The following is a 25,190-nucleotide window of genomic DNA, read 5'->3' as shown; positions in this document are numbered from 1 at the left end:
CACATCCATTTTTAAGATATGTTAATTACTCCTTAAATGCAGTCATAATTCCAGCTGAAGATTCATGTGAACTCATCATCTTCTTTCTATAAGCACTCTGGTGCATTCAAAAGAATTCTTCTGCAACGCCCGGGTGACTCAGTTAGTTGGGAATCTGACTTAGGCTTGGGCCATGATCTCACAGCTCATGAGTTCGAGCCTGGTGTCAGGCTCTGTGCTGACAGCTTGGAGCCTGGAGCTTGCTTCAGATTCTGTCTCTCCCTCTCTCTCTGCCCCTCCCCAGCTCATGATCTGTCTCTCTCTCTCTGCCCCTCCCCAGCTCATGATCTGTCTGTCTCTCTCTCTCAAGAATAAACATAAAAAAAATATTCTTCCTATACCATGGTCCTTGTGGTTGTCATTACTGCTGTAATGACCAAGTGAAACAGCCACTTTGTCCCCTGGTATTTTCTCTTTTTTAAAAGTTTGTTTGTTTGTTTATTGAGAGAGAGAGAAAGGGTGAGGGAGGGGCAGAGAGAGGATCCCAAGCAGGCTCCACACTGTCAGCGCAGAGCCCAAGCTGGGCTTGAACTCATGAACCGTGAAATCATGACCTGAGCCGGAGTCAGACACTTAACCAACGGAGCCACCCAGGTGCCCCACTGACATTTTCAACAGTCATTTGACTATAGTCAATAGTCAATAGTCAATAGTCAGTTGACTGTGGGTCATAGTTTGTTGAATTGTGAAGTCTTCGCATGCCACAGATTGCTATCATGCCATTGTCTGTGGGTAAGGTTAGCACTGAGTTCTATCCAAAAACACAACCAAAGTAATGCCAAAAAAAAAAAAAAAAATCCCCTTCTGGCACATTTTCTCAGTCAGCCAGAGTCCAATCCGGAGACAGAACCCACCAATTATTTGAACAGAGAGAACTGAATATAAATCATGGCTAACTAAGTATAAAGTTGTTAATGAAGTCACTAAAGGAACAGTTAAAAAACCATCAAGGTACCGAGAGGTAGCAATTGCAGGAAGCAGCTACCACCCCCAGGGCTGAAGGAGCTCAGAGAAGAGGTGTGAGTAATCGAACCTCATGGAAGTTTGGAGGAAAGCACAGCAGAGCTGGAACGCAGGCCTCAAAAGGTTGGGCGCTACTTGGAGGATGCTGGTGTCTCTGAATCCGGAAGAGGGTTCCATGGGGCTGAGACCCAGACTTCTTGGGGACAGGGCACTGACTCCCTGGTGCTGGTATCTCTGAGACAGCACAATGGGGCTGGCTCTGCAAGTGACAGGAAATTGTAAACTGGACTCAGCTGCTGCTGCGGGGAGGCCCTGCTGTTACCAGGGAGTCAAAGCGTTGCTGGAGTGATACAGAGAGTGGAAGCCATCAGGAGAGCCCACGGGAAGTTCACAGGGCAACAATGCAGGGGAGTTTCTTCTTCCACCCCCGTCCTTGCACACTCCCTCCCTGTACAGGCACACCTTGGGCCCGGTGCTGACTCGGTTCCAGACCACTGCAATAAAACAAATAGCATAATAAAACGAGTGAAAGGACTTTTTTGGCTTCCCAGTGTATATAAAAGTTAGTTTAGGGGCACCGGAGTGGCTCAGTAGGTTGTGTCCTACTTCAGCTCAGGTCATGATCTCACAGTTCACGGGCTCAAGCTCCACATCGGACTCCGCACTGACAGTTTGGAGCCTGCTTGGGATTCTCACGCTGTCTCCTCTCTCTCTGCCCCTCCCCTGCTTGTGTGTGTGCATGCTCTCTCTCTCTCTGTCTCTCAAAATAAACTGAAAAAAAAAAACAAAACCTCATTGCTAAAATATGCTAACCATCATTTACCTTTCAGGGAGTCATAATCACTGATCACAGATCACCACCACAAATATAATAATAATATATCACAGATACATCACAAATATAATAATGAAAATTTTGAGATATTGTGAGAATGACCCAAATATGACACAGAGATGAGAAGTGAGCAAATGCTGTTGGAAAAATGGGGCAGATTTCGTTGATGCAGAATTGTCACATTTGTAAAATAAAAAACAAACAAAACAAAAACAAAAAAACAAAAATAAAACCCCACAATATCTGTGAAGCACAACAAAGTGAAGTACAATAAAATGAGATATGCCTATATTAATCATGCCTTTTTATTTTCTTTTATTTGATGCTTTGGTGTCTTGGGGCCTTACTGACTCTGGAGGGACTGCCCCTCTCCAGGCTAGTTTACCCGCCTTTAGAGATAGCACACAATTTGCCCTGGACCATGCCTTTCATATGCAAACCAACCATGAGTCTGGAGCCTTGAACGCCAACCAGGTCCTCTAGTGGGCTGTCACACTCTGGGCCACTATTTACTATCCACCTGCTCTAATTGCCTCAGGGCCAACTGAAGGACAACTAAGGACAGCCCCAATACCCCAGAGCCCACTGAAATTATTCACACTAGCCAATTCTAGACCCACTTACCCTGCCTTGCCCATCCCTTCCAATGAAAACTGCAATCAATCAATACTCCTCCCACATTTTCCCCTTACTCCCTCTCCCTCCTGACCCACCCTGGTGCTTCCCCCACATGGCCCTGCATGGTGTGCCTTGTCTTCCTGTTTCTAGGGACCGTGACTAAGCATCCTCCTTCATGACAGTCATTTCTGTGTGTGCATGTCCCACCACATCTGATTAAACAAACCCCAGGTCCCCTTAGGGCAGTCTGTAGTGGCCTCGTTGGCAGACCCCAACAGGGAGCCAGCTAGCAAAGCAGAACGTGGGCCTCAGAGTCCCAGCTCCAGCCTCACAAAGCCCAGTATAGAAGAGGGGTGGGGTTTGAAGCAGAGAGATTACAACCAAAGCACTGGCCACTGTCAAGTTAGATAAGGTCCTTTTATTAAGGAGTTTCTAGTCCAGAGCAACAAAATTGTTCACAGTGAGATTGTGCTAGTAGAAAGCTATGCCTTAGAGACAAGCCTCACCTGAGACCTCCATACAGGGAAGCCAGCACAGGAGCCTGGGAGCGCTGGGCTGTCAGAGGAGGTGTCACTAAATGACATCCAGCAAAAACCATAGAAAAGGAGGGAGGAACTTCTGGATATCCAGGAGTCGTGGTGGATATCCTGGAGCAGAACATTCGGGCAGAGAGAAGAGTGAGGGTGAAGGTCCCGAGACAGGAAGGTGCCCGCCTTCAAAGAATGGCAGAGTCGCCGCGATGTTAATTTTATGTGTCAACTTGGCTAGGCCGTGGTGCCCAGTTCTTTGGTCAAACACCTTCTCGCTGTTGCTGTGAAGGCACTTTCTGGATGTGATCGCTATTTCAGTCGGCGGACTTTGAGTAAAGCAGATTACCCTCTGTGCTGTGGGTGGGCCTCATGCAATCAGTAGAGGCCTTAAGAACAAAGACTGAGGTCCTCCTGAGGGAGAAGGCCGTTCTGCCCCCACACTGTAACACAGAAATTCTGCGCGAGTCTCCAGCCTTCGGACTCCAGACTGCATCAACTCTTGCCTGAATTTCCATCCTGCTGGCCTGCCCTGTAGATTTCAGACTTCCTGCCCCCATGCGATCGGAGCCAATTCCTTAAAACGAATCTCTCTCCAAATACATAATGTGCATCCTATTGGTTCTGTTTCTCTGAAATAATCAGACTAATGCAGGCCAGGGTAGCACAAGAGGGCGGTGACAGGGAGAGTTCTGTGCAATGGGCCTGGGGTGAGGCGTGGGGTGGGGAGCTGACGACGTGGGGCCGTGTGGCCATGGGGAGGGCTGTGGGCTTTCATGGGGGAGGAAGTCACAGAGGGTGCTGAGCAAAAGGGTGACCTCATCCTTGCATGTTCAAAGCTGCTGGGGCTGCTGTAAGGAGAATGGGCTGCGGGGCAAGGGCAGAGCAGGGGGATGGTGAGGAGGTGAAAGCTTGGGGGACCTAATGGAGAGAGTGGACAGGTGCCTCTTAGAGATTTGGCTGTTGGGCGCCTGCCTCTGGACTTCGGGGGCTTGGGCTGAGAAGCTCAGAGCTTGGAGCCGCCTGGCCCTCGACCACACAGGGAGGCCAGCAGTGCTCTGCCTGGGACTCGGGCCTGTGTGCTCCCCTCAGCACCTCACCGTGGGCTATGTCCTGGAGCCTGCTGTAGCTCCCCACGCCAGTCCCACCCGGGGCAGGCGGGTAATACCCACACCTCTTCCAGGCTGTTCTCTGCGCCGCGTCCTCACACTGCAGATCACCGTTTCCACAGAAAACAGGAAGGAGCCCGGAAAAACCCAAACCCGGTTACCCATTAACCCAGCCCTGAGCGAGGGCCAAGTGGACAGGCCTCATTTTCTCACCAGAGCTGGTTACAGTTAGTCCAGGGGAGGCACACGGGTTTCATCTTGTGGGCCAGTCTTGATTAGTTAAGTTCTGGGTAGAGTGTCTTAACGAGGGGGAAGTGGGCAGTAAGCTATCAGTGATGTTTCCAGTAATCAGTAAAGGGGCAGGGGAAAGGAAAAGCTGTTCTTTAAATTCCCGTAACATGGGCCTAATATTTAGGGAGTTTGAGGATCGGCACAAGGGTGGTATATATAGCCAAAGCAGTTGTACAAGTAGCTTGTGTGGAGTCCATTCATTTATTCAGGAAATAATTTTCCCGTGCCTACCATGTACCAGTCACTAAGCTCAGTGTGAGCGATAAAAAAATGGAAACAAACAGGTTCTTTAACCCTCCTGTCCTATTCAGCTGGGGCCGCCATAACAAAACACCACAGACTGGGTGGCTTCAACAGAAATGTATTTTCTCACAGTTCTGGAGCCTGGAAATCTAAGATTAAAGGTCCAGCCGATTCAGTTCCCAGCGATGGCCCTCTTCCTGGCTTGTAGACAGTCACCTTCTCACTATGTCCTTCCATGGCCTTTTCTCTGTAGGTATGCTTGGTGTGGAGGAAGCGGGGAGAAAGCTGTCAGCACAGACCCCAATGCAGAGCTTGAACTTAGAAGGCATGAGATCATGACCTGAGCTGAAGTCAGATGTGTAGCCGACTGAGCCATCCAGATGTCCTGAGAGAGACAGAGATTGAGAGAGAGAGAGATCTTTCCCTTCTAACGCCATCAATCCTATTAGATTTGCACCCCATCCTTCATTTAATCTTAATTACCTCCTAAAGACTATATATCTCCAAATACACTGGGGGTTAGAGCAACTTATGAATTTTGGTGGGAGGGGACACAATTCAGTCCGTAGCACATGCCCTTATGGAGATTATCACCTCATGAAGGTTGACGATTCAACAGTATAAACATGTAAACAGAAATATAGTTACGAGTCCTACTGAAAAATAAACAGGGTGCCGTGACAGAGCACAGCAAGAGGGAGAACTTAATTCATACAGGGTGATAAGTGCTCTCTGGGGATATGACATGAAGTTTTGGACCTGAAGCATGAGAAATAGCCATTCAATGAGAAGGATGTTCCTGGAAAAGAGACCCACAAGTGCAAAGGCCCTGAGGTAGGAAAGAATTTAGTATGTTTAAGGAATTGAAAGGATGGTTTTTGCTTCTAAAGATCTTTCTGGTTTCTTTGTGGAGAATAAACAATGTGGAAAGAAGGGCGGAGGAGGTAAACCAATTCCAAGGCTTTTCTGTCTTCCAGACAAAAGATGACGGTGGTTGGAAGTAGAATAGTAAAAGCAGAAACGGTGAGAAGTCGATTGATCCTGGTGTATATCTTTTGAAGCTGGAGTTGGTAGGATTTGTTGATTGATTAGAGTTTGGGGGTGTGAGACGGAGGCAAAAAGCATGATTCCTGGGTGACCAGCCTGACCACTAGGTGCAGAGTGGTGCTATGGATTGACATGTGGATGTGTGTGGGCGCCCTGGATCTGGAGGAGTTAATCAAGAGTTTCTAATTGGGCTTGTTTGATTTCAGATGCCTATTAGTATGCCACTGAAGAGCCTGCAGAAGGAGCCGTGGTGAAGCCAGCAAGTTATAGGAAAGGTGTGTTATAGGAGGCAAATGAAGAAAGTGTTTCAAGGAGGAGTTTGTTCAACTGCCTTATTGAGGGGATTAAGAGGGGTAACACCATAGAATTACTGTTGGATTCGGTAAGGGGGAAGACATTTGTACCCTGGACTGCCTTTAGATGGGAGGTGAACACTTCTCCATGTTCATGGGCGCAAAAGAGATCCAGATATCAGCTCTTTTATAAACCTAGCGATGGAAGACAATGGAGATTGCCCTTTTCCCTAACAAAGCACCAACAAAACAAACTCATGAGTTGTGACCATTGTCCGAAAGAGGCATATGAGATCATCAAAATTCCTTCAAACATGTGTTAGCTGATAGGAGTTACAAGACCATCCCTTGACACAGTGACCGTGCCAAGGGCTCTTGAAATAGTGGGGACACCGACCTCAACCACTAGAGATGTTTACAGCTCACCGGATCTCACCAGATGAAAGCCTCTGGTCGTCTGTAACTAGTAAATGAACAGAGATGGTTATTAGTCAGGGTAATGAATGTTAGCTGCTGTAACACACAGCTCCTAACTGTAGATGGCTTAATAGGAAGTAATCTCTCATTCATGTCACAGTCCGGTTCAGGGCTTTGAGGGCTTTGCTCTACGCAGTCCCTCAGAATCCCAGACTTCTTTCACCTTTGGGTTTACCTTCTTCTAGGTCTTTGAAGTCCTGTGCATTCAGCTGACAGATGGAAAAGAGAAAGGATCATACGAGAAGTTTGTATGGGCCAGACCTAGAAGAGATAGTATCACTTCCACTCATAGTTCGTTGGCCAGATCTCAGTCTCATGTCTACACAACAACAGCCCCAGCTGAGGTCCCCACTGACACCAGGATCAAGCACCTGATGTATGTGTGAAGATGGTTCCAGATGATGTTAGCCCTCAGTGTCAGATTTTCCCAGACATTGAGGAACTGAGAGAAGCCACCCCCCTCAACCTTAAGGTTGAGGTTCCTCAACCTTAAGGTTGAGGTTCCTCAACCTTAAGGTTGAGGTTCCTCAACCTTAAGGAAACCCTACAGTTGCATAAACTCTAATCCCTTGATGAATTCCTTTTTCTATATTATTCATACTGTTTCCGCTTATTTGTTCCAACCCTGACTGATACAAACCATGAACTTTGGCCGAACATGCTTGCCATTCTGAATGGTACAAGGGCCACAGAAGGTGGGTGCCTTTAGCTTCTAATAAAATTGGGATACTTTTTAATTCAACATTTATATTACTAGTAATTATTAATATGTTTAAAAAATTTCTCCCTCAGATTCAGAAGACTTTTCTTTCTGATATTTAAAAGAAACATTTACCCTTGGTGCGCCTGGGTGGCTCAGTCAGTTAAGCATCTGACTTCAGCTCAGGTCACAATCTCATGGTTCATGAGTTCGAGCTCCGCATCAGGCTTTCTGTTGTCAGCACAGAGCCCTCTTTGGATCCTCTGTCTCCCTCTCTCTCTCTGTGCCTCCCCTGCTCTCTCTCTCTCTCTTTCTCTCAAAAATAAGTAAATAAGCATTAAAAAATAAATAAATAAAAGAAACATTTACCCAAACACCACTGTCTCTTTCTTCTGGATGTTCATCTTTAAAATTTTTCTGTGGGGTGCCTGGGTGCCTTAGTCGGTTAAATGCCTGACTCTTGATTTTGGCTCAGGTCATGATCTCAGTTTGTGAGTTCAAGTCCTGCATCAGGCTCTGTGTTGGTAGTGCAGAGCCTACTTAAGATTCTTTCTCTCCTTCCCTCTTTCTGCCCCTCCCCTTCTTGTGCTGTCTCTCTCTCTCTCTCAAAATAAATAAAAATTAAAATAAAAAATTTTTTTTTTCTGTAAGTTCTGGATCTTCTAAGAAAATGTTAAAACCCTCCCCACTTACTAGTTATACAAGTATAATGCACCAAGAAGAAAGCCAGCGGAAAGGGTAAACTATTTAGAAGCTCTAACATGTGAGTAATTTGAGGATAAAGATAAACTGATGATTCCTCTAGAGCACAGAGCGCTTCATAAAGAATGAGCAACGCAGCGTGTGCTGTCTGCAGAGACGTGGGCGAAGTAGCAGAGAGAGCCACGGGGGTTTCTCAGAAGTGACTATTTTAGGAGGACCATTGACCGATGTTCATGATGGTACCCAATGAACTAACGAATCTGTATTATAACTTATGTTTATAAATAATTTACTATTTAGTGCAGTTACCGTGTACCTTTGGCCAACTAGGGCGTTCAGTTGGCAACATTTCATCAGCTGTCCCAGTTGTAAGGGTGCACACCTGCTCAGCAGCCCTGTGTAGCACAGTGCCTGCCATCATGGGGGCTGTAGGTGGGGCAGAACTGGGTGATTTACTTAGAAATCTCTCCCCACTTGCAAACTTTCCTTTCAGAATTCAAATGACAAAAGCGTTTTGTTTGTTCTTTTTAAACGAAGGGGAAAAACAGTTCCCATTGCAGTCAAAACCTGGGACCTCACCCTTTGTACATCTAATTTATTGCAGGGGGCCTTTCTTTCCCATCCAGTGCTCCTCACCCAAGCCACACACTCTTCTGCTTTTTGCTTCTCCTCCTTTGGCCTGAGTCTTTCAGAACCGAAAATAGATAAGATAGACAAGTCAGTAGTCCGCGAACTTCAGTGTACAGAAAATGCCGATTCCCATGAGTCACCCCAGAGTTTCCAATTTTGAGACAGTGTGATATTTTCCGGATCACTTCAAAATCTGCCTTTTTCTGCTCTCCCCCACCCTCCACTGCTACCTCCCCATTTTCCAGATCTGGAGCCAGATTCTCCACCCCATGGAACCAGGCTCTGTCTGCAGATAGGGGGTGAATTAGGCCGCAGAGCCTCCCAGGTCATACAACCTGGTCCCAGATGGGGCACCTCTAGTCTCAGCTGGAAACTGGAGCTTTCTCTAAGGCACAGGGAAGCAGCTTCCATTTGTTGAATCCCTGCTATGTGCCTGACACTGAGCGATGTATTTTTTCATGCATTGCCTCGTTTAATGCTGACAACAAATCCTATGAGCCCGGGACCATTATTAATCCTACTTCAGAGAGGAGGACACCAAGCATCAGTGAAGGAGAAGTCCCAGCAGGGAGTACAGGGCACAGTTGGGATTCAAATCAGATTTGTCTTGAGCCCTGCTCTTTCTCTTCCTACATAATCACCCAAGAGCAGAAGCTAGAACTCAGATCTGGAATTGACCCCAGAATTCAATCTAGCTAGCCATTGTCTGCCAGGAGGAGAGGAATACGTTTAGTGCTTCCCTCTCAGTGGGTTGGCTACTGTTAGGGTTTCCCCCCCCCGCCCCCACCAAGTACCCTGATACAAAGGCACCTTCCCACCCAGCACCCAAGAGGCTCCCAATATCCAGAACGGGGAGTCAAGCTCCCAGTTACCTTCCATGTTATTGGTATGGAAGGCCATGGGAGCAGGTCTGCAGACCCTTGTCCCAAGTTTTACTTGTCATCCCTCTCCATCAGGCTGCTGGCTCTCTAGCCCAGATTCCAGCCCTCTACCACTCCCATTCTCCCACCTCTACTTGCAGCACCCCCCCCCCCCCGCCCCTGCCCCAGTCTCTAGCTAAAAGCCTGAGTAACCCTGAACAATGGAATTCGGGATGTGTAGCCCATCCCCAGCTACAAAACAGTCTGATGGTACTTAGGATAAAATCCAGTGAAGTCACTTCTCTCAGCAAACTCATTTCTGTTTCTGCCACAAAGGTCTTCTCTGAGCTCACACTTCCCTGAGCCTCACTCCCTCACCAGAATATTCTTCCTCTTCTTTCCCCTGGCTGTCCACTTCCAATCCTCAACATGGCATCTTCTTGGAGATGCTCCCCCGAACCTCCAATCTGCATTCCATTTGGGACCCGCTTATTTGATCACAGACCCTGTTCATTTGTCTCAGTCATTGTTTTACTTGTTGTGTCTGGTGCTCCTGTCTGACCATAAACTGCATGAAAGGAGTTGCCATGTTGGTCTTTACGATGGTTAATTTCACACGTCAGCTTGACTGGACGATGAGGCGCCCAGACATTATTCTGGGTGTGCCTGTGAGGGTGTTTCTGAGGGAGATTAGCATTTGGATCAGTGGCCTCAGTAAAGCAGACTGCCCTCCCCAGTGTGGGTGGGCAGCATCCAATCCATTCAGGCCTACATAGAACAAAAAGCTGAGGGAGAATTTGCTCTCTCTGCCTGACTATCTCTGAGTTAGGACACTGGTCTCCTGTCTTCGGATGTGGACAAAGACCAGACCGTAGAACATAGGCTCTCCTGAATCCCCAGCTGGCTGACTGCAGATCTTGGGATTTCTCAGCATTCATAGCTGCATAAGCCATTTCTTCTTCTTATCTATCTATCTACTTATGATCTTCTTTTGGTTCTGTTGAGAACCCAGACTAATAGAGACTCTTTTATATTTCCAGAGCTTAGTACTTAATAGGCATCCAATAAATATGTGATCAATGGATGAATGGTAAAAACTAAAAGAAGACAAAGTAGGACTCACATGACAAAAAAGGCCCAGGCTTGCGAGGGTGGAGAAAGCTGAGCCTCCTCAGCCACCCCCACCACCCCAACTAAGCGCATGGCATGCTTCCCAAAGACTAGAGGCCTGTGTAAGGGGAGGAAGCCTCCTGACTTCCACGTCTGTCCCCAGTTTTCCCAGTGTTTCTCCTGATTTCCTTTCCTCTCACCTCAAAGGGGTAAATGTCCCCATTTCCCTTTTTCAGATCATTCCACCAACCTTTGCCCTCAGAATTGTCCTTCCATCCCTTCTCTTCCTCTTCCTCTGCACCGAGGACCTCCTGATAACATTCCCGTTCTCTGGAATCATCTGAAGTCTGTGACTACTGTCCAGTAGCCTTTTTTTTGTGTGCCCCTTGTCATTTTCTGGCTCTATCTCTGGCCCTTTGATTATGTGCTTGGTGAGATGAGAGTAACAATAATAGCTAAAATGTATTAACAGTGTATAGGCCAGACGGTGTTCTAAGCACTGAAGAGGCATTGTTCTATTTAATCCTCACAACAACCTCATCAAGCAGGTTCAAGTCTTATCCCAGTTTTACAAATGGGGAAACCAAAGAGGTTACATGACTTGTCCAAGGTCACACAGTGAGATGAATGACATAGATACAATTGCAGCAAAGATCCCGACTTTCCATCTCATCATCGTCTCCTTGTGTGTCCTCCCTACACTTGCTAGGATAAAATACTGCAAGAAAGAGCCTTCCCCCCACTGCCTGGCTCCTCCACCCATCTTCCCTTCAAAGGCTTCCAGAACCTTTGGGGCCTCTCTAAGTGAGCGCACAGTGCCCTCTGCTGGCATCTGCCTCTCACTGCACCTCCCGTCTCTGACCTTAAATGGCCTTTTATTAGTTGAGCCATTTGGCTGAAAGCCATAGAAACCAGCTCTGGCTAACTTAAAAAGGTGTGTGGGGGGGGGGGGAGGGAGGGTGAGTGAGGAGAGCATGGGATGAACATTAGAAGGGTCATGGAGTAGCGCATGGATTCTAAGACAGGGTTGAACAACCAAGGCGATTCACAGAAGGGCAGACCTAGAGCGCCCCCCGCAGGAAACCAGAGGACTTTTCTCCCAGAGCACTTCCATCAATGTGCTTCTGCTGTAAAGACACTGAGGTTTCTGTGCCTCTCCATTCAAAATTCCAGATTCCCGGGAGACAACATCTCACTGGTCTAACTTGAGCCAAATGTCTTCCACGAGTACAGACTGAGGCTATGGGGCCTCTATGGTGGGTCTACCTCCTCTAATGGCCAGGCTGGCCCGTGAATGCCTTGATCTGCTCCTGTACTCCCAAAGGCCCTTGGAAGTCTTAAGAGCTGGCCAGGACTGCTGGGGTGTGTGTATGCAGGTTGCCAAAGGACCAGGCATTCCCTGGGCTCAGTGGCTAAGCAAACCAGAGCCAGGGTAAAGGAAGGAGCTGTGCCAGGGATTGGCAATGGCAGACAGGAGAAGGAGGTCACTAAGAAGATCAGCACCGGACCAAGGGAGTTGATTCCTCTCACCCTCTCACTCATCCCTACCCCAATCCTAAGCCCATCATCTCAATCGCTTTTGGTTCTTGAATTTCAATTAAAGTTTCCGTTTCACATTTGACTCAAAGCTCTTTCTCAGCCCCACCCCGTGAAGGGCAGACTTAAGGCTCCAGCGGCTGGAGGCAGTTAGGGAGCTCTTAGGCACTCACCCCCTTCCTTGTGATTGCTTCTCTGGTGTGGGCTTTCGGGTGGAGGGAGAAAGGAAAAAATAGGTTCTCATGTGACTGCCCATAGTGAGTTGGAGTAGGCTTCTTCCTGTGGGTCATAACCGCCATTCCCTGCACGAGTAACCACACGTTGGTTGCTGTGCTTTCAGTGTCCAACAGCAACAGCAAGTGACTTCAGACTTCCAGACTGTAGCATCAGCCAAGAGGGTGAGTTCCTGGCTTCCTTCAGGGCAGCCGCAGTGTTGGCTCTGGTGATGGCAGCAGCAGGTGCGGTGAGCATGGGCTCTGGCTGACTTCATTTTCTCTTCTGCCCCTCCAGCCTAGGTGGGGGTAGTGGCCTCCTCCAATTAGAACTCTCTGGGCACCCTCACCATCTGCTTCCTCCACTCTCTCTTTCCCTTTCCACTGGCTGGAGGTCCCAGGGAATGGTGGAACCACATGGTAGATGGAGCCCCAGTCCCAAATCCCTGCAAAAAGGAGAGCCACCCATCCACCTGACAGCGACCCTAGACTCTATGTAAACAAGAAATAAACTTCTCTTTGAGTTATTGTATGTTGGGGTGTATTTGTTACAGCAGCTTAGCCTTTGCTCCAACAAATACAGCACTTTCACAGCCATGGTTCATATGTTTATGTGAATGACAGGCACTTCAGTAAAGACTCTATCTTCACTGGACCCTCACACAACAAGTAGTTCTTTTTAGTATTCCCACTTACAGACCAGGAAACTGAACTGCAGAGGGGTGAAGTGACTTGTCCAAGAGCTGTCTAACTTGAAAGCCTAAGCACTCGGATAGATATATAGATACTTTACATACAAATACATAATGTGTGTATACAGAGAGATATAGGTGTAGGCATCATCTATTCCTATTAGGTTTGTTTTCTGCTTGCCTCCACTCTCTGCCCTCTGTGTGCCGCTCCAGGAGGCTGCTGTGGGGACTGCATCAGTGGGGCTTTTTTGCCCTCTGGCTTCCAGTTGGGTTTGGCCAACGGGAGACATAAGTAGGAGACTTCTGGGATGTGGGAATAGAAGGAGATCAAGGTTGGGGCGCCTGGGTGGCTCAGTTAGTTGGGCGACCAACTTCGGCTCAGGTCATGATCTCACAGCTTGTGAGATCGAGCCCTGCGTCTGGCTCTGTGCTGACAGCTCAGAGCCTGGAGCCTGCTTCGGATTCTGTGTCTCCCTCTCTCCGTCCCTCTCCTGCTGGCACTCTGTCTCTCCTCTCTCTCTCTCTCAAAAATAAAAATAAAAAAAAAAAAAAAACGAAGGAGGTCAGGTGCTTATTCTACTCACCCTCAGTCTCTCCCTATCAGGCTATGTGCTGGCAGTGCTGTGTTTCCTTACCAAAGACCATAGCTTCCCTTGAAGACTCCCTTCTACAACAACAGCTCTGCTCCCTCTCCTTGCCCCTTGGGGTCTGGAGGTGGCAATGGCTCTCCAAGGGTGCTAGCCCCAGTGTTGGATAATACCTTGTTGATTTCTCTCAACCCTGCCCATATCTGTGCAAATAGTTCCCTCACTGACCTATCTTCAGTCATCTCTTTGAGTGCCGCCATCTGTTTCCTGTCAGTACCCTGATAGTAGAGCTTGGATGTGTTTTTATAATTTGGCAATTTCTGCTGTCCTTGGTAAGAACACCCATCTTTCCCTACTCTGGGTACACACTCTTTGGGAGGAGTTGACCTTATCTAGGGGTAAGCAAGTGACTCAGCCTTGGCCAGTCAGTGCACTGTATCCCCTGTTTTCAGTGACTGTTCTGAGCTTAGCATGGATCCCAAACCAGGCCAGTGAAAACCATCCCAGAATGCTGGCTACCTGCACTGGGGGAAGAGAAGCTCTCTTGTTTTCTGTGGCACTCCAACCTGAGAGTGTGTTGGCCCAGAGATGTTGGCAGATATCTTGCCTTTATGTGGATCTCAAGAATGAAGTCAACATGGGAGAGCAAAGCCAAGCCCTGGAAAGGGGTCGGATATTAATCACACTGTATAAACCCCTGAATCAAGCCATCCCCAAAGTCCAATCTCCTCCTGGGTTTTCTCTTACTACAGTTTCTTTTTGCTTAATCCATTGTGAATTTGGTTCTGTGTCACTTGCAAGCAAGAGTCGTAACAGAGAGAAATATGCCAAGCTCATATGTTTTCTGTAGGCAAGTAGAAATCTCCTCTAGATAATGAAAGAAAGAAAGAAAGAAAGAAAGAAAGAAAGAAAGAAGAAAAGAAAAAAGAAAAAAGAAAAGAAAAGAAAAGAACAGAAAAGAAAAGAAAAGAAAAGGAATTTTGGGGAGGGATGTAGGTGGTTCACAGAACCAAAGGAAAAGCCGAAGTAGGTCTTGTACGTGGACGTGTACTAGAGTCACTCCCGAGGATTCAGATAGCAGGAATGAGTGGACAGTCATCACAGCACTGCCCTGGCATAAACCAACGGTAACCATCTAGTGTCCTTGAGTCACTTTACTCAAGATTCAGATTCGCTTGGGCGGGGTGGGGGGTGGGGGTATCCATTTAACCCTACTGGGGTCTCATGCCCAACCCTGTCCACAGGAAGGCAGGGCACCTGGATTGATAATTCCACCAAGACTGTACACAATATGGGCTGTGTAATTCCCCAAAGCAAAATCTGTTCTAAGCACTTTGCATATACTAACTCATTTTAATACTGAGTAACCCTTTGACATAGGTACTGTTATTATTATCCCTTTTTTACAGATAAGGAAACTGACGCACAGAGAGGCTAAGTAATTTGACTGTGGTCACACAGCTGGTGAGTGATAGAGCTGGGATGAAAACCTGGAAAGCCTGGCTCCAGAGTCTGCACATCTAACCCACTGTGCTATAGGGCTTCTCCAGAAGAAGGAGAATGAAGGGCAGACAAAAACGCAAGGTCCCCTGCATGGAAATGCTCAAGGGAGGAATGGGGGGGGGGGCGGGGATTTCCACTCTCTCTGTATCATTTGTTTAGCCATCATGTATTAACAGGAAGAGAAAAAAGATAATAGATTTCTATTTTGGAAAAGAAAAAAAAAAAATGTCCCGCTTAGCCAATAAGGGAGAGGAAGGAGCCCAAAGCTGGTGATCTCACTCTCTCCCAGCCACAAAAAAGACTGAAATATCTAAGACCCAGGGGAATTCTAGCTGTCACCAGACTGCAGGAGCCAAGTCTGAGGAAACCCAGGGAGCGAGGAAGGTGTTATCCATCATAAAGGCATCCTTGTTGTTGTCCGTACCCGATGTGAGGAATGCTAGCACTCTGGTGAAGCAAATTGAAGTGTCCGCTGCCTGCAGACCTCTGTCCTCATCAAAACCCTACTGAGGTTTCCCTCTGTGTCCGCTCTTGGGGTCTCCCACACATGCACGCTGTCCCATACAGCCTGCCCTCCTCACTCTGCAGGGGCACGGCCTGCTCTTTTCAACAACATGGAACAGGTGTTGCCAAGGCTCCAAGCCTGAGAATAGTAAGGCCACAACAAAGTCCCAGAAGTTAAACCACATTCCCCTGGCTCAGCCTTTAGCTGCAGAAAGTGGAAACCCCAGCTCTCTCTTCCTAGGAACACAGGTCAGTCAGTACTAAGAGTGTGGGTTCTGGAGTCAGACCTAGATTGGAGTCCTCTCTGTCACTAATGAGCTGTGTTACAATGGGCAAATTGTCTAAGCTCTCTGAGCCTCCATCTACTGCCATGAAATAAAGTATGCTAGGGGTGAAATTCAGTCCCCATGCCTGGTACAGCTGAACTGGTTGTTAAAACACCAAAATACTTCCAAATTGATTGGTAAATAGGTAATCGTAGGCCTTGGGCGCCCCCACGCGCGCCCCCCCCCCCCCATCCCTAAGCTTCTCTCCTGACTATTCCCCTTGATCCAATAACTAAAGTGTTAACTCTTGGCAGAACGAAGACCTACTAAGTCTTTGGTCTAGCACTAAGGTCAGCATCCACTTTGGTGATGCTCATGTTTGAATGGATTGTTAGATATCTTTAATGGCAGGGGTCATCCGTGGGATTATGTGAGGTGATGCAGGTAAAGGACTTGGCAGGGAATTTAATACATAGGGAAGCAACTCGGTAACAGCCACCATTATTGTTTTAAACACCAAACCTAAAGGCAGAGACAGGATCAAGATCAGGATCTCAAGTGTTATAAGCAGGGGAAGATGGGTTATGACCTGCAGGTCAGGAACAGTCACAGGGCCCGGGATGATTCATGGGCGAGGCTGCATGAGTGGTCCTGCCTGGTTTAAACAGCCAGAGAAGGACCAGTATATCCTGTTTCACCGACTACCTTTGCCTTCCTTTCTCCGCTTACCTGGGATTCCTGGATCCCATGCTGATTCCAGGGTGGGGGATGGGGGAGTCAGGTGCAGCCACATTCTGGCCCTCTTGCAGTCCAGGAGAGCTTGGAACCCTATGTCTCGACCACTTCAGAGTTCCAGAAGCTGCTCCCAGGAGGCTGGGCTTTGTTTGCCTTTCTCATGCCTTGGAGGATCAGATAAAGAATATTCCAATCCAAGGTCCCTGCCATTAAGGACTTGAAAGATCTTAAAGACAGGCAGTATTTTTTCTGTCTAATAGTGTATTCTGGAGCCAGCCTGCTTGGGTTCAAATCCCAGCCCTGCAGCTTTACTAGCTTTGTGAGCTTGGGCTAGTCACTTAAGGGCTCTGAGCCTCAATTTCCTCATCTGTTACGTGGAGTCATAATAGTACCTGCCTCATAGAGTTCTTGTGAGGAACAAATTAGGTAATACATATAAAGTGTTAGGATATAAAATGTACATCATATTTACATAGTGCCAATGCCTAGCACAAAGTAAGCTCTCATCAGTATATGTTAGTTGTTGTTAAGGAGCTCACAAGTGTAGTGAAACAGAGTCATGCCCACACAATTCTGTCCAGGGCTGCAAACAGTCTGTCTTCACTCTTCTACTTGAAATTCTTCCCTTGCTCCCCTGGGCCTCTGGCACCAGCTCCCACAACTTCCCGTAGACTGGGAAGCCCAGAGAGAGAATGGTCTTGACTTTGGTAATACGTAGCATAACTGGCAAAGGTAGGGCCCCATTTTAGAGTTTCAGATACCACTTCCAGCAACCCATGCTGCTGCTTCCCACTTCCTCATGCTTTGGATTATGGTTATCTGTGAGCAGGGATGAGTTCTTGCCTGTCTCCGTGTCCCCAGGGCAGGTGAAGGTGCTCAGGAAGTGATAGTGTCAGGACTTTCAAACACCTGTCCCTGTGAATCATCAATCAAGGGGCCAGGGATGTGCCAGCTAACTGGAGGCCCAGGTAGTGCTGTCATCCTGTTAGGGCCCCAGAGAGAAGACAGTCCACAGCCGTAAGAAAGGGACAGTAAAACGGGGGTTCCACAGGAATGGGTCAGGTTCCCACAAAGAGATGTCCATGGGTTCCTTCTGCCGGGAGCTTGGCCCGGGAATTTTGGGGACCAGTCGTTGAAGCCTCGCCTCCATTCTTGGCTGGCCTGTCCTCATCCCTTATATCCGGCGCACCTCAACTTTTGCTCTTTCGGCAGAAGCCTCACCTCTTCCCCCCATCCCCCGCTGCTCTTCAGCATCCCCGCTCCCATTCGGCCAATCCCCAGACGCCCCGCCCCACTTCTGATAGATGCCTAGAAGTCCCTCCTCCGCACGTGGCCCAGCGGGAGAGATACCTGCTCCCCTCCCGGCCAGCCCCCTCCCAGTTTGGAATAAAAAGGTTCCTTCCCACCCCCTTGGGTGGGGAGCTCTCAGCTGCCAGGGCAGCCAGGGCGGCCCGTCCGGGCTTTGGGGAGACCCCTAAGTGCGGGGAAGAGGTGTTCCCGGGGCCCTGAAACCTTCCAGACTCACTCAGTGTAAACCACCTCGGGTTTGTGTCAACATGTGAGGCCGGAGACTGGGAGACTGGCGGCGGCTGGGGACCGGCTCCGTCTGCGGGACGGGAAGATGGGAGGGTGGAGACTGGAAGGTGCATGGGGTAGGCAGGGGGACTTTCTGGGGGAGATCCCGAGAGGCCTCTTGGGGGCCCGTGAGAAATAAGGAAGGCCTGTCTGGAGAGGATCGGAATTAGGGGCTAGGGAGCCCAGGACTAGCGTGGGTCCAGATAGAGGTTGGACGCTTCGCCATCGGCGCTGCGTTCTCCGCGCCCGCCCACCCTCCTCTCAGTTCCCCGCCGGCAGCGCAGGGCGTGTGTTGAGGGGGCGAAGCGAAGGCGTGGGCGGGCGACCACCCTAGCTCTTCCCTCCACCAGTCAGCTTCTCTGCAGCTCCCCGTCGCCCCCCTCCAATTTCGGGTGGGACTTGGAGGGGGTCGCATCTTGTGACTCATCCCCTCTTCCATCCCCACCCCCGGCTGGGGCCCTGGAAGGGAAGGCTTAGAGACTCGGCTGTGGCTCTCCCGTTTCCACAGCAACCGTGCGGTTGTTTGCGCGAATCCACTTCAATCATCACCTTTGGCCGCAGACTGAGGCCCGGAGTCTGAACCCTAGGGCGGGGTACAGTCGGGGGCACAGCCCTTCCCCCTTCCTCGCGACTACGAGAAGGTCAGCGCGGGCGGGCGGGGCGCGCTCCGGCTGCCGGGCCTCACTGGCCATCCAGTCCCCACCTGAAACCCCGCCTGCCACTCCGCCCCAGCGGAGCCAATCAACGCCCGATCTGCCCGGGATGAGGCGGGGCTTATGCAAATCGTGTCGCCTCCGAGAGACATAGTGATACAAGAGCTGGGAGGCGGCTCCGGTGCGGACCTCGGAGAGCCTGGCCTCCAGCCCGCCAGCCAGTCTCGGTCCCCGCGGCCCGCCGAGGCTCAGAGCCATCCAGCGACCCGGCGAGCGGCCTCAGGTAACGCGGGCGGGGCCGGGCAGAGGCCCTTGTCCCCTCCCCCTCCACTCTCCATTCCCATTCTCCTCTCCTGTTCCCCTCATTCATCTCCTTGACCCCTGGTTCCTCCATAGGCGGCAGCATCTGGAGGGCTGCCCCCGGGCAGGGACTCCCACCCTAATCCAGGCCCCATGGGTCTCAGGGAAGGAGGCAGAGCCGCCTTCTTACTCCCAGCTCAGGTAAGAACACCCACTGCTCTGGCCCCCAACACACACACCGCACACCCACACCCACACCCACCCACGCTGGGGGTGTGGTGTTGCTGGTGCTCGAGGAGGCAGTAATCACCCTTCCCCTTTGCCTATGGGTAGTTAGTTGCCCAGCACCATGGCAACCTCCCACCTCCACAGATAGCCCCTACCCATGCCACCCGGCCCCACCAGCAGCTAGCTCTGCACTTCACATCACAAGGTCCCTGTCCCCAAAGACAGCCCCCACCTCCATGGAGAGCCTACTCCCACCTCACGTTGTCCCCTCAGACTGTCCCCATCTCCCACCCCTCAAGGTGATAGAGCTCACAGCATACCTGGGGGAGGGAAGAACCCCTCCCCCCCCCCCCCCCCCAGTTCTTCTCCTCACACTTCCTCAACAGCACTGCCACCTCCCATGGTCCCAGGGCTAGGCAGTGGTCCCGTGTTTGGCCTCTCATCCTGGCTGGAGGATGAGCCAGGGGCACCACCCCCAGCAGGCTACCCATACCTGACTGTCACTGCTGTCAAGGTCCCAGCCTTCTCCTTTTCCCCTCACCCTTCACAGGTGCTGAGTCCTGCCTCTCAAACATCTCTAATTTGAATCCTTTCTGGCCTTCTTGCACTCAGTCGCTCTCTCTCTCCTATCTTCCTGCTGCCCCACAAGGATCTGCCAAAGCTCCATGTGGACTGTGTCACTCCTTTCCCTAAGGTGGCCTGAATCTGGAGGGCAGGAGAGCTGGGTTAAATCTTCCCTTTGCCCCACCTGCTGTTTGCCTTTGACCAAGTTACTTCCCTTTCTGACCCTTCTTGAAATGGGGAAGGGGGCCGGACAGAGGGTGGACTTGATGAGATGGTCTTGAACGGCCTTCCAACCCTGACACGTTCTGGTTCTGTGGCTAATTATGGGCAGATGGGACCATTTCACTCTTGCCCTGAGCCATTAGGCGTTTCAGAGAGGAGGCCTGGGCGGGGGGCGTTAGTCCTCACCAAGGGGGCATTGCTTCTTACCCAGGCCTCCCCCTCCCACACACTCTCCAAGCCAAGGCCCGGTCTCAGCTGTCCGGAGTCCCCTCCCAGCCCACCAGCCCACGTGGCACGGACAGTTCCAAAGTGGAGGTGGTCACTAGGGCCCATGTTTTGTTTGTAATGCCCTGCCCCTCGTTAAGGAGGAGAGGGAGAAGACGTGCCGCTATGGCAGCTGCTTGGAGAGGAGCAAAGGGAGGAGAGGAAGGAGAAAAATCTCCTGACCAGGGAGCTGTTGTCACCATGGCAACCGTCTCAGCACCAGCTCCTTTGAAGCTGGGTGAGGGTGTGGGATTATTGCCTCCCTCAATCCCTCCTACCCTCACTGCCACTTCCCCATTTGAAGCCCACAACCTGGAGCTCTGCCCTCTGGAAGAAGCCTGTGAGCACAGAGGGGCAGCAGCTTTGTGTACGGGGCAGTGCCAGCTCCTTCACAGCTGGAGGGCAACCCTCAAGAGGTAGGCAGGGGAACCTGCAGATGTTCAGCGGGGCCGCAGTCCCAACAGAACATGCCCCCAGGGCCTTTGCCTTGCTACTGGTGGGCTGTAGTTGGCCTTCAGTGAACCCTTCCTTTCCCCGGGTCTGGGTTCCACTGTCTCTGAAGTGGGTGCCATGGCAGGAGAACACAGATAAACAAAAGAGACTGACGCCATTCCAAGGAGGAAGACGAGGTTTCTGCCCCTCTTGTGTAATCCACCAAGGGACATTCATTGAACTACTCTGTGCCAGACATGGCCTTTGGGTCTCTGCCGGCGGTTCTGCACAGCCACAGAGGGCAGAGCGGGACTGGTGTGAGGCAGCTACCAGAGGGCAGAACTCGGAATGATGGGAAAAGTGCTTTTCTCACTCTCCGATCTGCCCCAAAGTGGACTTGGTTATATGGCAGAGGGGGATAAACTCTTTGCCATTGAGCAAAAAACTTAAGAATATTTTTTGGCTTGGGCCAGGGCTTAATATGAAGATCTCTTCCAAATCAGGTTCCATTCTGGAATTCTAGAGCACAAGGTGAGGGTCAGAGAGTTCTGGAGTCCACACACTTGTGGGGCTCAGTTCCACAGCCCTCAAAGGCTGGGTGCGTGCTGCTGACTGTCCACTGTCCAGGCTGGGAAGTAGGCTTCAGCCAGGCCTGAGTGCTGAGGATAGCTGCGTCAGCCCAGAGGGGAAGAAAGGATATTAGGGGAGGGGAAAGCCACTATGCAATAGGGAAATAGATCCCGGCTGTGTGAAAACTAACTGAAAAGCATGTAGTTATGAGGGGAGCAGTGGGAAGTAAGGCTAGACAGGTGGGCACCTTGATGCCAGATTCTAGAAGATTCTAGAGTACAAGGGGGCCCATGGGCATATCCACCTCTAGCCTGTATCGTATACTTATGGGCAAAACCAGAGATGAAGCTGCCTCAGAACGGAGAAATCAGAAGAAAGACACTTCCTCTGAGGCAGCTCAGCCCATGGGCATGGCTTCGCATGCAGTGCTTCAGCTGGATCTCAGCCCCTTTAGCTGTGCCCCTGGCCTTGATGATGGGGGGCGGGGGGGGGGGGCAGAGGACATGGTGAAGTTTCCAGGAGAGCATCAAAAGAAAGAACAGCAGGGCTTGGTTGCAAGTTGGACCTAGGGAAAAGGAAGAGGGGAAAGTAAAGGTAATTAAGATTGCACTTCCACTCTGGGATGGAGGAGGAAAGGAAGGAAGGGCCGATGGAGAGAGAAGATGGCCACAGGTTGAGGGTGTCTGGTTGTAGATGAAGGGAGTCAGAGGAGCTGTTGGGCTACCCCGAGGGGTGGATATTTCCTGGATGTCAGATACAGTGGGCTGGAGCACAGTAAGATGGACCCACTGAGGCCAAGAGGGAGATCAGAGCTGAAGTTTTCCCAGAAGGCAGGCAGGAGTGGGGCAGGTCTGTACTGGACAAGAGTAGTCATAAATTGGAGAGAGTAGTCCAGGCAGGTGGCATGGATTCAGCCTGGGTGTTCATCTGGACCCTTCCACTGACCTGCTGTGTAACTCTGAGCCAGTTGTCTCCTTTCTCTGGGTTCCAGTTTTCACTAAAATAAGGGGATATCTTTTTTTTTTCAGGTTTATTTATTTATTTTGAGAGAGAGATACAGAGAGAGAGAGAGAGAGAGAGAGAGAGAGAGAGAGAGAGAGAGCTAGTACAAGCAGAGGAGGGGCAGAGAGAAGGAGAGACAGAATCCCAAGCAGGCTTTGCACCCTCAGCACAGAGCCCGAAGTGGGGCTTGAACTCACAAACTGTGAGATCATGACCTGAGCCGAGATCAAGAGTCTGATGCTTAACTGACTACACCACCCAGGCGCCCCCAAATAAGGCGATATCTTAAAGGGACTGCCAGCTTTGACTAGCAATCCAAGAACAATAGAGGAAATGAAGAGAAATGAAGGAAGAGGCATAATCCTCAGTGGGCCTGGGACCAAATTGGGGCTGGGAACAGGTGTGACCCCAAGAGATAGAGAATTGTGGGGAGGGAGCACAAGGCAGGAAGGAGTCAAGGGACGGAAGGCCAGAGCCACACAGACATCATGACGCACACACGCAGACATGTGTGCTCTGACAGATTTGCGGTCTCATTCACTGACATGCTCCCGCCCACACCCAGCCCCTCACACAGACGCTCAGGCACATCCCCCAGAAGAACCCGGGAAAGGCTCCACCTCCCCTATTGGACACCTCTCCCTCTGGGTTCTCTAGCTCGCTTGGCTACACCCTGAGCCTGCAGTGTGCTTTGGACTTGGGGAGGGGTCAGCAGGGGATGTTGCCTCCTTCTTCTGCCCATAGGTGTTCCAGAGGCATCCGTGTGCCCAGTGCAGCCGTTTTGGACCCCATGTTCGGGGTTCCGGAGGATGGCATGCCTCCCCCTCCTTGGCTTCTCCTGGGAGCATAGAGGATTCCTCATCCTCTGGGGGTGGTAGGCGGGGGAGGATGTCGCTACCCCCACTCCTGCTTGATCTTCCTCATGGCACACTGGAGGCATGTGCGGCCCAGAGATATCTTGTAACTAACTTGAAGCCACATAGCAAGGGAGGGGACATGGAACAGACCAATCTCAGATCTGGTTGTTCAGGGCACCCCTAGCAGTAAGGATTAGAAGCCACACTGGCATGCAGTGGGCTATGGAAGAGGAATTTCTTCTGCTAGCCTGACAACTTCCTCTTCCAGAGTATCTTCATGACAGGCTACCCTGGGGTCGGAGTCTGGTGCCCACCCAAAGAGACTCTGGGCAGGTCAAACTCACCTCCAGGGCCAGGTCCTGGAAACAGTTCCTGGAGGGATATTCCTCCCATGGAGGTCAGCCAAGAATGTCTACCTGGCCTTCAGGGCCTGGCAAGGCCTCACTCCTGATACATCCTGGGGAGGGCCTGTACCTCCCTCTGCAGAAACTCCTCTGTCACAGGCTACATGAGGGGCTCCTGTTCCAGTGGGGGAATGACTCTTCATCCTCCCCAAACCCGCTTCTCAGCAACACCACCTCCACTCATTCAGCCCCAAATCTGAGCCTCTGCCTCAACTTCTGTGTTGTTCTCATCCCCACATTCAGTCACCCGAGTCCTGCCAGCGCCTCCTCCTAACATGGCTCGGTCCATCCATGTCACTCCACGGCCTCTGCTCAGTGTCACCATCTCTCACCTGAACCATGCGGCAGGCCCCTCTCTTCTCTGTACCTTCCCCCACCCAGGTCATCTTGCACGCTGTAGCCAAAGGAAAAATTCTAAAACACATTCCTACTTTCTCATCCCAGCGCCTAGTTCAGGACCTACCATTTGTAAGCATTCTGTGTTGATGGACTGAATGCCATCTTCTCAGCCTTTGCTTTAAAATCCCTGTGGGTAAAGGCCAAACTCCTTGGCATGGATTGAAGGCCCTTGACAATCAGCCAGCTACCTCTTTGGCCTAATTATGAGCTATTGAGGGTTGGCCCGTATCTACTTTATCCCCATCACTGGCATGGGACCTAACACAGCCAGCCTCAATAAATGCTCAGGGAATGAGTGACTAATGAAAAACAGGATTAGTCAGGGTCATCAATGCTACCAGCTAGGACAGAGGAGGGGAGGGACAAGCTTCCTGCTGGGGTGGCCCAGAAAGCCTTGAGGAAGAACTTGGGAGATGGTGCCGGGGGTGGGACATATGAGGAACCTTCCTCAGGTCCTTGAGCAGAAAAAAGCCTGCAGAGGCGGGTAGGGGCCAAGCGTGGAAAGCTCTAAATAGCAAGGAGAAGGGATTAAGACTCTAGGGGTGTGGGGGGCTATGCCAGGTGTAAACGGGAGAGGGGAGGATGCAGGCTGTGGCATCAGCGCCAGTCAGCCAGAAGGCCAGGAGCCGAGACCTGGGGGTGGTGATCCTGGGTGCCAGGAGGGAAAACCAGCTGCCAGGAGGGGGGAGGGGCCGCTATGGGAGAGAAATGAATGATGAGGGGAAGGGGGTGGGGGAGGCAGGGCGTCCTGTGGGAAAGTGTGTGAAGGATAGAGCCTCGCTGTAGGAAGTGGGGGAGGCTGTGGAGGGTGGAGGTAAGAGCAGGAGACCCATCCTGCTGTGGAAGGAGGAATCCTGGCAGTGAGAATGTGGGACTTGTTATGGGAGGGGTTGTTGTGGAGAAAGAGAACCTGTCCTATGGGGACCTGGGGACCGCTGGTGAGGCGGCCTTGCCCTGAACCAAACTGAGGGAGCCCCTGTCCTCTAGGCCCTGCCATGGGGAAGACCAACAGCAAACTGGCCCCAGAGGTGCTGGAGGACCTGGTTCAGAACACCGAATTCAGCGAGCAGGAGCTGAAGCAGTGGTACAAAGGCTTCCTGAAGGACTGCCCCAGCGGCATCCTCAACCTGGAAGAATTCCAGCAGCTCTACATCAAGGTGGGCGGGGCCAGGCCATCCCAGGAGGTGGGCTGGTGGCCAGGGGCGGGGCCAATCAACCCCAGGGGGCGGGCCGGATGGCCG

The 25,190-nt window shown here is 50.8% G+C and overlaps 1 protein-coding gene across 1 annotated transcript in view; it reads left to right on the top strand.

Annotated features, from left to right (window-relative positions):
- The first annotated feature begins 18,835 nt into the window (after nt 1-18,835).
- The window catches only part of HPCAL4 (hippocalcin like 4), a 12,134-nt gene continuing 5,779 nt past the window's right edge, over nt 18,836-25,190 (top strand). Inside the window, exons 1-2 of the mRNA XM_040469754.1 lie at nt 18,836-18,990; nt 24,937-25,106. Coding sequence (XP_040325688.1) covers nt 24,945-25,106 — 162 coding nt within the window. The 5' untranslated portion in view covers nt 18,836-18,990; nt 24,937-24,944. The remainder of the gene's footprint in view (nt 18,991-24,936; nt 25,107-25,190) is intronic.

This window comes from Herpailurus yagouaroundi, unplaced genomic scaffold, assembly GCF_014898765.1.
Source record: "Herpailurus yagouaroundi ecotype Mexico unplaced genomic scaffold, PumYag 77, whole genome shotgun sequence".
In the NCBI taxonomy this organism is placed as follows: domain Eukaryota; kingdom Metazoa; phylum Chordata; class Mammalia; order Carnivora; family Felidae; genus Herpailurus; species Herpailurus yagouaroundi.
This window is presented reverse-complemented; position numbering and strand designations above follow the sequence as displayed.